The 13,746-nt window shown below is 43.3% G+C and overlaps 1 protein-coding gene across 1 annotated transcript in view; it reads right to left on the bottom strand.

Annotated features, from left to right (window-relative positions):
- Nucleotides 1-13,341, bottom strand: part of LOC139375250 (formin-like) — an 83,369-nt gene extending 70,028 nt beyond the window's left edge. Inside the window, exons 1-2 of the mRNA XM_071116861.1 lie at nucleotides 13,252-13,341; nucleotides 9,050-10,782 (exon numbers count right to left, since the gene is read on the bottom strand). Of these exons, the coding sequence (XP_070972962.1) occupies nucleotides 9,050-10,658 (1,609 nt within the window). The 5' untranslated portion in view covers nucleotides 10,659-10,782; nucleotides 13,252-13,341. The remainder of the gene's footprint in view (nucleotides 1-9,049; nucleotides 10,783-13,251) is intronic.
- Nucleotides 13,342-13,746: the final 405 nt, after the last annotated feature.

Below are 13,746 nucleotides of genomic sequence, written 5' to 3'. Positions count from 1 at the left end.
CTTATGTTTCACCGAGTCGTGGCTGAAAGACGACATTAAGAACATACAGCTGGCGGGTTATACACTCTATCGGCAGGATAGAACAGCAGCCTCTGGTAAGACACGGGGCTGGGGCCTATGCATATATGTAAACAACAGCTGGTGCACGATATCTAAGGAAGTCTCAAGGTTTTGCTCGCCTGAGGTAGACGGGGCTCTAGTGGAGCAGGTTGAGAGCTTCAAGTTCCTTGGTGTCCACATCACCAACAAACTAACATGGTCCAAGCACACAAAGACAGTCGTGAAAAGGGCACGACAAAACCTATTCCCCCTCAGGAGACAGACGGGATAAACCTGTCAGGGTGCTCTCGATGGTGCAGCTGTAAAACCTTTTGAGGATCTTTTGAGGATCAGGCATACCACTGTTGCGTCGTCGCACATTTGTAAGATAAATATTGACATTTTACTATCTCTAACATTTTTAATGTGCAAAAATGACAAATTAATTAGCGGGTGATGGTGATTTCAGTGGGGGGCTCAGTTTACCTCATGGCGCAGATCAGGCGCTGAGCCAATAGCCATAGACTTACAGTTGAAGTTGGAAGTTTACATACCCTTAGGTTGGAGTCATTAAAACTATTTTGTCAACCACTCCACAAATTTCTTGTTAACAAACTATAGTTTTGGCAACTCGGTTAGGACATCTACTGTGTGCATGACACAAGACATTTTTCGAACAATTGTTTACAGACAGATTATTTCTATAATTCACAGTCTCACAATTCCAGGGGGTCAGAAGTTAACATACACTAAGTTGACTGTGCCTTTAAACAGCTTGGAAAATTCCAGAAAATTATGTCATTGCTTTAGAAGCTTCTGATAGGCTAATTGACATAATTTGAGTCAATTGGAGGTGTACCTGTGGATGTATTTCAAGGCATACCTTCAAACCCAGTGCCTCTTTGCTTGACATCATGGAAAAATCTAAAGAAATCAGCCAAGAACTCAGAAAAAAAATTGTAGACCTCCACAAGTCTGGTTCATCCTTGGGAGCAGTTTCCAAACGCCTGAAGGTACCACGTTCATCTGTACAAACAATAGTACTGTCACGCCCTGACCTTAGAGAGACTTTTTATTTCTCTATTTGGTAAGGTCAGGGTGTGATTTGGGTGGGCATTCTAGTTTTTCTATTTCTTTTTATGGCTTTGTATGGTTCCCAATCAGAGGCAGCTGTCTATTGTTGTCTCTGATTGGGGATCATACTTAGGCAGCCTTTTTTCCACCTTCAGTTGTGGGATCTTGTTTTTGTGTAGCTGCCTGTGAGCAGCCCAGAACGTCACGTTTTGTTTGTGCTTGTTTTTGTTTGGTGAGTTTCGATTTATTAAAATATGTGGAACTCTACGCACGCTGTGCCTTGGTCCGCTCATTTCAACGACCATGACAAGTACGTAAGTATAAACACCATGGGACCACGCAGCCGTCCTACCGCTCAGGAAGGAGACGCATTCTGTCTCCTGGAGGTGAACGTACTTTGGTGCGAAAAGTACAAATCAATCCCAGAACAATCCCAGAACAACTGCAAAGGACCTTGTGAAGATGCTGGAGGAAATGGGTACAAAAATATCTATATCCACAGTAAAACGAGTCCTATATTGACATAACCTGAAAGGCCACTCAGCAAGGAAGAGGCCACTGCTCCAAAACAGCAACTGCACATGGGGACAAAGATTGTACTTTTTGGAGAAATGTCCTCTGGTCTGATGAAACAAAAATGGAACTGTTTAGTCATAATGACTATCGTTATGTTTGGATGAAAAAGGGGGAGGCTTGCAAGCCGAAGAACACCATCCCAATTGTGAAACACAGGGGTGGCAGCATCATGTTGTGGGGGTGCTTTGCTGCAGGATGGACTGGTGCACTTCACAAAATAGATGGCATCATGAGGCAGGATAATTATGTGGATATAATGAAGCAACATCTCAAGACATCAAGTTAAAGTTTGATCGCAAATGGGTCTTCCAAATGGACAATGACCCCAAGCATACTTCCAAAGTTGTGGCAAAATGGCTTAAGGACAACACAGTCAAGGTGTTGGAGTGGCCATCACAAAGCTCTGACCTCAATCCTATAGAAAATGTGTTGGCAGAACTGAAAACATGTGTGCGAGCAAGGAGGCCTACACACCTGACTCAGTTACACCAGCTCTGTCTGGAGGAATGGGCCAAAATTCACCCAACATATTGTGGGAAGCTTGTGGAAGGCTACCCGACACGATTGACCCAAGTTAAACAATTTAAAGTCGATGCTACTAAATACTAATTGAGTGTATGTAAACTTCTGACCCAGAGGGTATGTGATGAAATAAATAAAACTGAAATAAATCACTCTACTATTATTCTGACATTTCACATTCTTAAAATAAAGGTGTGATCCTAACTGACTTAAGACAGGGAATTTTTACTAGGATTAAATGTCAGGTTTTGTGAAAAACTGAGTTTAAATGTATTTGGCTAAGGCGTATGTAAACTTCCGACTTCAACTGTATAAGTCATTTTAGAGAATCCAGGTCAGAGGGCCAGCTGATGACCTCCATCAGCAGCAGATGTTAGAATGGAAAATGAATATGTTAATGCAACAAATCGAATCGTATCGAACCGAATCGCATCAAGTTGTTCCTCTAATCAAACAGAATCCCACCAAATCGTTTGTAACTAAAACGTATTGAGTAGAGAATAGCACTCTTCCATCTTTTCATCCCTATATTAAACATTTACTGATAATTGAGCTTTTGAGGCTAGTTTGTCCACATTTATAGCTGTGACTACACGGCATATTCTGAGCTGAGGACACAGGCAGCAGTGTTAAAACGGCATTAAGAGGGCCACGCTGCCACCATCTGGACAGGAATAGGTAGAGAGGCTTTGTTGTCCCTGTCAACACAGTCAGTGCAGTGCAGCTCTGACTGGCTCTGAGCAGAAAGACCACCCTAAATACAAAGGTGCACAATTAATTAACACCGTCATCAGGGGATCTCGTGTCTTCTTCTGAAATGATATGTGTGCCAAAACATATTATAGACTTCAATCTATTCAACTTTTGTTTATTACACATATCGAAAAACACAATACGGGTGCACTGAAAAATAATACACTCAAACAATTAAATGAGAGTGAGCCTCCATTCCACTATAATAATAGAAAGTTAAACTCATAAAGTGTTGACTAGAATCTGATTTAGAAAGCACTCTGCTGCATTAGGTAATACATGTATTAGCGTGTGCTCTGAGAACACTTGGCAGTTGCTTGATTACACACACACACACACACACACACACACACACACACGCACGCACACGCACACTAACTATGCTGGGTGAAGCAAAGTTCACTGGCACTGGGGAAAACTCTGCTCTAATTGTTATTTAATCTCCAACTTCTCTTAAACAGAAGCCAAGGTAGGCTGAATCGATGCCTGTAGTTCACTGAACACAGAGCCAGAAACACACTTCTCTTTTTCATTGATGACATAGGATCTGATAACACCCTTTCCCAGGCTATAGAGTGGACTGAACCTAAGACAACATTATCATCTTGCCAAACTCATTCCTACTGGATAGTGCTACTGTTCTTCTCCTGCTACTTTACTAGTTGCTACTCTGACTTATAAGACTTATAATAACTCCTGTTTACACACCTCCTTCAGTCAAGGCCAGGCAGGCAGGCAGGCAGACAGACAGGGAATGCTGTGGTCCTGTAGGTGTTCATTGACAGGGCTGTGATGTGACTGTGTATAAATCAGAGATTGTGAACTGAGCAGCTGTCAAACAGACAGTGAGAAAGAATATTGTATTTTTTTTCAAGTTTTATATTTTTTCATTTTTTTTTTTTAACCATTTTCCTTATTTTATTTCACTTAGTCCTGCATGTTGGCGCTCGAAGCCCTGCAATCACACCTGCAACCCTTTACATGTGACTATTAAACACTGAATCTGAAAAAGAGAGCACTGGGCTAGGTGGGGTAGGGACAGCGCAGGACTAATGGAACAGGGCCTGTGTTAGTTAGGTCACATGGTGCTGAGAAGGCAACTTCTGGCTGATTGTGGAGTGCCTGGAGGTGTCAGTGGTGATTGATGACTGGAGATAATACGCAATTCACCACTCAACAATCTCAAGGTGAGCAGGAACAACCCTCTTCTTAATGCACTCCATCGAACAGGCTGAAGCCATACATTATCAACAGTGCACTCTTCTCTCTCTCCCTCCCTCTCACCCACAGCAACTAACCCTCAAAGTGGTGTCCAGTGCCCTCTCCTACCATACTATACAAACATCTATAAACTCATTATTCCAATTTAAAGACTGCCCATGTGCTCGGTTAACTTGAAACACCATCATCTCTGTGCTGGAGGCAGGCTTTATACATCTTCATTTCCTGTCTGTCCTGCATGGTTTAACCCTGCTCCCGCTGCTCTCTGTGGGCCATTGGTTGGTTGTCTGAGGCCTGGTCTACAGAGGCAGGGTGGACATACAGTAGCTGAGAATGGAGATTCTCTCTCTCTCTCTCGTGCCCTGAAGGGGAGAGCTATAATGTAGCATGATGTGATGGTCACAGATTCATCATCACTCATCTCCTGTCTAGCACCAGCACTGCTATAGACAGTGGGAGGGAGTGAAAATCCTTTAAGAAAGTAATTTAAAAATGGGATTTACATTTGCTCTCCTGCTTAGAGCAGAGTAATTGCAATGACAATGAACATAGCATAGATAATCCGAGCAGAAATCTCTAATATAACGTGATTGTTATATATTCCCTATTGTACATCCATAAACAGACTTTAGGTCTAAAACATAGCGGGCGCAGAGCATTTATACTGAACAAAAATATAAACGCAACATGTAGTGTTGGTCCCATGTTTCATGAGGTGAAATAAATTATCCAAGAAATGTTCCTACTCACAAAAGTGTATTTCTCTGTTAACAAATTTGTTTACATCCCTGTTAATGAGCATGTCTCCTTGCCAAGATAATCCATCCACCTGATCATTACAAAGGTGCACCTTGTGCTGGGGACAATAAAAGGCCACTCTAAAATATGCAGTTTTGTCACACAACACAATGCCACAGATGTCTCAAGTTTTGGGGGAATGTGCAACTGGCATGCTGACTGCAGGAATGTCTACCAGAGCTGTTGCCAGATAATTTAATGTTAATTTCTTTACCATAAGCTGCCTCCAACGTCGTTAGAGAATTTGGCAGTACGTCCAACCACGCCAGCCCTGGACCTCCACATCTGGCTTCTTCATGGCCGGGTTGTCTGAGACCAGCCACCCGGACAGCTGATGAAACTGAGGAGTATTTCTGCCTGTATTAAAGCCCTTTGTGGGGGAAAATTAAATCTGATTGGCTGGGCCTGGGTCCCCAGTGGGTAGGCCTTGCTCACAAGTGGGTGGGCCTATGCCCTCCCAAGCCCTCCAATGCTGGGCCCCTGCCCAGTCATGTGAAATCCATAGATTAGGGACTAATTAATACATTTAAATTGACTGATTTCCTTATATGAACTGTAACTTTATATGAACTGTAAATTGTTGTATGTTGCGTTTATATTTGTGTTAGTATAGAAGGGGAAGGGGAAAGGTGATACCTAATCAGTTGTACAACTGAATTCATTCAACTGAAATGTGTCTTCTGCATTTAACCCTCTGAATCAGAGAGGTGCGGAGGGCTGCCTTAATCGACATCCACGTCTTCGGGCGCCCGGGGAACAGTGGGTTAACTGCCTTGCAGAGGACAATAGGTTTCTAAATGTTACATATATTTTATACACTCTCCCGTACAGCTTCCTTTGACCAATTAAACATTGATAGCTGAACCTCACACAGACAACAGAGATGAAAGAGATCGTATTTAAATGAGAATATTATTGGCAGGACCAACCATGAAGAGCAGCCTTTATTCTGACCTACATAGTAGGGGGCGGCAGGGTAGCCTAGTGGTTAGAGCGTTGGACTAGTAACCGGAAGGTTGCGAGTTCAAACCCCCGAGCTGACAAGGTACAAATCTGTCGTTCTGCCCCTGAACAGGCAGTTAACCCACTGTTCCCAGGCCGTCATTGAAAATAAGAATTTGTTCTTAACTGACTTGCCTGGCTAAATAAAGGTAAAATAAAAAATAAATAAATAAATAAATTCTAGCCCCTCTGTTGTCCATTTGTCCTTGTTAACATTTCAAGTGTAATGAATTATTGAACGTGGAGAAAGGATGGCTCAGAACCCACTGAGGTCCTTCCAAATGAACAGTGAGACTGTTTTCAGATTTCTATCAAAGGGGAGATTTAGAGGGGACAATATGCAGCATGGAGAAATATCATGTTACTAACTATACATACAGACACTATACTATACATACAGACACTGTTCATGCAATTCAATAACGGCCAGTATTCATGTTATATGCCTGCAGATGAAACTGTATCCTGTTCACTCAGGCCAAGAATAGTTATTTATAGAACTCGTATTGATTAATCATGAGCCACAACAGCCTGAAAAGCACACAGTGCCACAGACAGGCTAACAGGGGCAAATAATTATACTGCTTTGAATCATATTTCTCTTATCATTTAAAGGTAGAAGCCCATGTTGACCTTTAAAATAAAATATGATTTTCTGTTTGAATCTAGTCACGGTAGTCTTGCATTCTGGGAAGCCTGGCGATCTAGGTTCAGAAGATGAATGAAAAATGGAAGCGGAGAAGACTTAAGCCGGCTCTGCAGGAAATGGTGTGTATGTGGTGTGTGTGTATGAATGGGTGGATGGGGGGACATTACCACGATGAGAATTGATTCAGATTATTCCCACATGAGTAACACTCTCTATCCGCCTGCATACCCAGCCTTCCTCCAGCCATGACTTTACTAGGCTGAACATTGGCTGTCAAGCCTGTGTCCCTTATAGTTCCTCAGCATTGTAGAGGAATCCTGACCGGATAGGAGTCACAATGTTTACTTACTGGTCCAAAATCACAGACTAAGAAAGGTTCATTATTCACAGTCTATAAACAAAGTACGTGGACAGTGAAAAAGCAAACTGTGGGCAATAGCTGTTGAAAAGAGAGAGAGTATCAGCTACATTGGTGAGTAGATGCAGTGGTGAACGTAGATTTACTTTCTTCCCGGTACGGAACCTTCTATTTGTGCACGCACCTAAACAATGTATGGGCCTAATCATAGAACCACGTATAGAATCCCTATTAATTCATAAAGATTTGTCATTTAACTTTTAAAATGCATTAACTTATATTGTTGCATAAACACAACCAGTCATTATGTTTTCATCTGATTCACAAACAATCACTTCAAACAGCTCCTTTACTAGGAAACCAGCGCATGTTCATCCACTCACAACATATTTCCACCTTCCAAACAGTGGTGAATGGAAGGATACATCTGTTACACCAAACATCAAAAAGTGTAATGACATTTGGCAAATGTCAATAGGCCAGAATGTATGTGTCCACTGCTGTCTGCGCTCCTGTCGGTTTCGGCCATGCTACCACATCGCATTTTGCAGCGTAGGCTGCTATCCTACTCGTTTTCAACTCCATTTGTCTTGCCTCTGCAGTATTGATAGATAATGGTGTAACAGCGTACAGTTTTCTTGTTTTACCGGTACGCGTAACCCAACTATTTATTTTGCTGGGACGCTGTACCGGACCGTACTGCCTTACTTTCACCCCTGGGTAGACGTCATCAATGTAGTTACAATGTAATTACAGGTACCTGTCTAATGGAAGCACCAGGCAAACATTGATACAATAAACTTGCTTCATGACCTTTGTATCTTCCTTTACCAATTTGGACTGATGGGATGTACCCAAACACTAAGCCACGCTACAGCACTCTTACACTGATCAAAGGTTGGGAGGTACCAGACAACCTGCCGACACAACGTAAAAGCAGGTTACTCTTTGCTGTAGGGGCAAGGCATTTGGGGTACAATGGCTGACAGTCAATGTTACATTTTTCAATGACCGAGGCTTGTGACACTTCTACATGCATTTAGAAAGAGGATACAGGGGAGCTATACTTTGTATCACATTTATGCTGTCGATGTAACCATGGAGATACTGCAGTTTATTAATTTCAGATTAAGAGGCCGTCAGGCCATTCGGGAAGTTCTGCAGCACTTCTGCTTCTTAAACTAAATCCCAAAATCCTAATCCTTTTGTTCTGTAACCCGTGTGCCTATTGAGGCTGTCTTTGACACCTGGCAGTCTGTGAACTCAGTGGGCAGTGGTTTAGGAGGAGGTGCAGAGCACCGAGAGGACAAATTGGCAATGCTTCAGTTAACATTGTTTTCGTGAGAGCGGTAGTGGGTTTAAACTGCATGTCAAACCAGAGCCTTTGATCTGGGACCCCATCACAGCCCCTCCTTCCCTGCCCGGTGCTGAAACCGTTAAGAGTGTCTCATCAGCATGGGTTAGAAATTAAATCAGTCTCAGGCTCTGCTCTCTCTCTCTCTGTATGTTGGGTAGCTTTTAATACGGAGTCACATGCCAAGGGCAAAGCAAGCATATCAGGCCAGTCACAACCAAAACAGGATGATCAGAAACCATTTTAATTTAAACAGATTGGCAAATGATGACTGTGCATCAGCTAGCACTGGGACATGCTTTACTCTGTCTCTCACCTAGAGGAGGGAACTACAGAGAGAAAATAGCTTCAATCAGTGGGGAAAACTATAGTTTGTTGTTTGACAGCTACCACACTGCAGTAACCAAGCATTTCCAAAACATCTCCAGGCTGAATGGACTGGGTAAAAAATGTAGCTATAGTGCTCAGGTGCTATATTCTAAACGTCAATCAATATGTCATCTCTCTTACAGCTAAGTTAACATAACAGCCATTGCATTCCAGTGTTGTATTGATGCCTGATTAAGGACAAATTCTGAGAGGCATGTCCCACAAAGGAGTGAAAAGCATTGATGTCAACCTTAGTGTCAAGACGGGGGGACATTACAGGAAAGAATGCAAGCGGTGCACAGAGTGCTTTTGATTGTTAATAACACTAACTCACCTGTTGCCGTAGATAGGCCATTTAAATTCCATTTGGAAGTCCCTGGTAGTCTGCTGAGGTTCAGGTCCAGCCGTGTGATGGTCCGCTTGTTGCCATTCTTATCTATGACCTCTGTGGTGACTTTGGGCTTCTCTTCGGATCCAGTCATGGGGCTGTCACTGTCCGTCCCCTGGCCAATGTCAACGTCAGAGAGGAGCAGGATGCGGTGGTTGAGTTTGGGGCTGGGGAGCTTGTGCGATAGGGGGGACAGCACTGGGGACATGCTCTGCAGACTGTTGGTGGCAGGGTAGGAGGTGTTGAACACCCCACACAGAGAGGGTGAAGAGGGGCTTTTCCTGTGGAATTTGATAGAGGAGGCCTCAACAGGAAGTGAGAGATGCAGCTGCAGCCCCTCTGAAGGTTTGGTACCTCCCGTATCTTTAATGTCCCTGTTTAGACTCCTCCACTCCCCATACCCCTGCTGACAGCTGCTCATCCCCGGCTGAGGTACATCTGATTCAGTCTCTGGATAGAACTCTTTGGACCAGTCTGGGCTAATATGGCCAACATGTTGCACTGTGCCCTCCATCTCCTGCCCCTTGGCAACCACCCTAACCCCCGTGTCCCTCCTGTTGACCTCATCATACAGCTGGTGGGCTGACTTGTCCTCAGACCTCATGGGACGAATGTTGTTCCCGCTCATCATATGCTCTAGTTGAACATGATCCTGCACGTCTTCCAATAAACTACAGGACGAAGCTTCGTAGCCCAAGCAGAGTTCACTGTCGTACTCAGACATGTTGTTGCAGAAGTCCAGGTCTGACTCAGAGGCACGAGAGTCTTCCTCCATGAAGTCCCAGCCCTCTCTAGCGATATGGAAGTGCTCCTCCATACTGAGGATGGGGTTGCTGGCCACACTGACATAGGAGCCTGACATTGGAGTGTCCGAAGATTGGAGAAAGGCTGGGGTCCCAGGAATAATTTTCTCCTCCGCCACTGGGACGAGGTTGGATTGATCCCGGGTCTGAGTCGAGGACTGAAAAAATAAAGACTCTACTGCAGTGCTCCCTATCCCTACTTTCTTCTTCATCTTGCTGTGCAGGAACTCCTCTGCACTGTTTACTTTCTTTCCCCCCAGCTTCTTCAGCTTCCTGCCCAGTGAGGAGGCTCTATCGTGCCCCAGAGACATAGAGAGAGCATGTTGAGCATTGCTGCTGAGGACCTGTCCTGAGAAGCTCCCACAACCCTCCCTGTGATCCTGGAGCTTCCCATCCTGATTACCCATCCTGACTCTGTCAGCGCAGTCTCCACACAGAGATAGGAGATCAGCCAGCAACTGGTGGTGCTCCGCGGCTAGCCAGCAGAGCTCAGCTACAGCCTCATTTGTTGCCTGGCAGCAGTTGAGGAGTTCGCCTGCGGACTCAGAAGACTGGCTTCTTCTTTTGGCTGCCATGGGATCTACATCTCCCTGGTCTTGGTCATTACAGGGCTGGGCCCACAGAGGGGCGTGGCTCTTGTACATAAACCCTGGGGCCCTCCCCTTGGGTTGATAAAGGCTGATACTGCACAGTTCCCGGATGGGCTCGTAGAGACACAGGACTGTATGCCTGCCCTCCATTATGGGCGCCATGTTAATTGCTTAAGCACTTTAATAAAAATGGACTGTTGTCCCCAGACGCTGGTGTGTTTGGCGTTGGACTTCAGAGGAAGAGTCTGTAGAGCTCTAGCTGTTCATCATCTGGTTGATTGAACTCCTGTCAGAGAGAAATATGCTTTCATTGAGACAAACAGCCATTTATCTGCCTGAGAAAATATAAAGCATGTAACAGCTGTCAATCAATGTTTATTTTTTTTTTACATTTAAAATGAAAAGTTGTATTTTATCTTTAGACAGATTTTTTCTAAACTACCACCAATGCAAGAAGCCTAATATTACTATTAAAAGGTCCAGCAATACAAAGTATTTTTTTTAAAAGTCATTCAGGGCCAGTGTTTACAGAGTAAACATTGATACTGTTCTGAGGGAATTCAACATAAAGGTAGAGCAAAACCATAAAAAGAAATAACAAAACCTTTAAGGCTTTGTTATTTGTCTGTTATTCTATTGAAAATAACAGGTGCACCAGTGGAAATGCTTAGCACAACAGAAGTCTCCGCGTTTGACATATAAGCAACACCAGCCAGACTGTTTTAGACAGAAGATCTTTGGCAATAGAGAGTAATGGGTCTTAGTTTCATTATTTAATGCACCCCACTGCAGCAGTTCTGAATATAACATTGAATAGGGATGTATTTCACTTACATTTAGGCTATGCATTTGCACAGATGAGCGGTTTAGGACAGTGGTTCCCAACCAGGGATACTAGGTACTTTTTTGGGGTGGCAGGTAGCCTAGTGGTTAGAGCGTTGGGCCAGTAACCGAAAGGTTGCTGAATCGAATCCCCGAGCTGACAAGGTAAAAATATGTTGTTCTGCCCCGGTAGGCCGTCATTGTAAATAAGAATTAGTTCTTAACTGACTTGCCTAGATACATAAAGGTTAAATAAAAATAAATACATTTTAAAAAAGGACCCCTGGAGGGGATACTTGAAAAGATTCATGAGAACATAGGCTTACTGGTAAAATGCTCAAGCGGGTACTTCAGGGGTACTCCGGGCAGAGCAAATTTCAGTTGGTGGTACAGTAAGAGGTTGGGAACCAGTGGTTTAGGAGATAAATTGCCTTATCAGATATACACTGAGTGTACAAAACATTAGGAACACCTGCTCTTTACCAGACATAGAGACTGACCAGGTGAATGCAGGTGAAAACTGCAGTATGATCCCTTATTGATGTCACTTGTTAAATCCACTCCAATCAGTGTAGATGAAGGGACATGAAGAGACATGCTAATGATGAATATTTAAGCCTTGACACAATTGAGACATGGATTGTGTATGTTTGCCATTCAGAGGATGAATGGGAAAGCCAAAATATTTAAGTGCCTTTGAAAGGGGTATGGTAATAGGTGTCAGGTGCACGGGTTTCAGTGTGTCAACAACTGAAACCCTGCTGGGTTTTTCACGCTCAACAGTTTCCAGTGTGCATCAAGAATGGTCCATCACCCAAAAGACATCCAGCCAACTTGACACAACTGTGGGAAGCATTGGAGTCAACATGGGCCAGCATCCCTTTGGAACGCTTTTGACACCTTGTAGAGTTCATGCCTGACGAATTGAGGCTATTGTGAGGGCAAAGGGGGGTACAACTCAAAATTAGGAATGTGTTCCTAATGTTTTGTACACTCAGTGTATACCCTACATATGCCCTTACAGCAAATTAATGGATTACTGTCTTTATCTGGTGTAACACAGGTCATTTTGATATTTATTGTACTGTACCTAAAACCAGAACATACTGTAGCATTGGGAGTGGGACATGCACGACTATGCTGCTGGTCAAATCACAGTGGGCTCATGCAAAGCAGGCAGTATCGAAGTGAATTAACAGCATTGAAAGATGTCACTAATGGACATTGGATCTATTGACGATGTATTGTATATAAATGTAATACTAATCTTGCGGGGTCATCCTTTCAAATGTAAGTAATCCTAACCGACCAACAAAAAATGGCATGCTATTTGATGGATACCAAGAAAGACAGACAACATTTTTCATCACTGTTCTAGTCAATTGTTGCAGTCTTCATCCACATCATCGTCATCATCAGCAAAACAAACTATCATCTTTATTGAAGCACCAACAACTCACCTAAAAGGCATTCCATCAACATTTTACAAGCTGTGTCAACAATGTCCCAAAAAGTGAAGATGAAGTCACAAGCAAACAAATATGTTAGTACCACATATAAAAGAGATATAATTTCCCCTTTAAATAATGTATCTGTACTGTAACGTACATCTCTGAGTTTAACTGTTTACATACCTGCCTCTGTAGGGTTTCACCTTGCAGCAGCAAGCCATTTAATGCATGCGTCTCTATTCTGTTTCCTGTTTCACAAACTATGCACATGATATATCGTCAAAATAAACTATTCCATTATGTCTTACGTTATTAAATTCCATCGGAAAACGGTGCACCTTTAAGTTGCACGTCTCCTTTAAATGTTCTCTAAAAGGAAGGATTCCAGTGTCCCAATTCAATAATCAAAAGCATGGATACATCCAACGCACCTCCTGCAGATAAATGATTTAGCTGTTTGAGGACGATAAGCTGCGATTTACCAATTTTTGTTGCGTGACAAATAATGTATCTATATCCTCACTGCAGCCAGCGTCCACCGCTGCTTCTTGGAGGGTAGCGTTAATCCTTCATGACAGACAAGCGTGTGGGCTAACTGGAGAGCTCAGTGTATTTTTGACAATCTCCTATTGGTGCACCGGGACAGTCGTCCCCCCTCCCCCCCAGCACACTGAGTCAGAGCAGCTGCAGCTCTCAGGTAACGATAAGAAACTCACAAAATAGACCATCCGAATTTAGAGAGGACCTGGTAGAGGACAAGAAGGGCTTTACATCAATGCACTGTCACTATGTAGGTGTATGGGGAGGAGTCATATTATGTGAAATAGTAAAGAGTCACATTGTGGCTTTAAGAATGAGTTGAAAGTGGATTGAATAATATTAATAAACTGTAGGCTTATTACTTGATTCTCTCCCTCGACCCTGCATAGATCAGCTTTATCTTCTGATACACATAAAGTAGGCAACTCAAACAGCAA

The sequence above is a fragment of the Oncorhynchus clarkii genome, chromosome 19 (genome assembly GCF_045791955.1).
Source record: "Oncorhynchus clarkii lewisi isolate Uvic-CL-2024 chromosome 19, UVic_Ocla_1.0, whole genome shotgun sequence".
In the NCBI taxonomy this organism is placed as follows: Eukaryota; Metazoa; Chordata; class Actinopteri; order Salmoniformes; family Salmonidae; genus Oncorhynchus; species Oncorhynchus clarkii.
The sequence above is the reverse complement of the archived record's forward strand: the minus strand, read 5'-3'. Positions and strand labels throughout refer to the sequence as shown.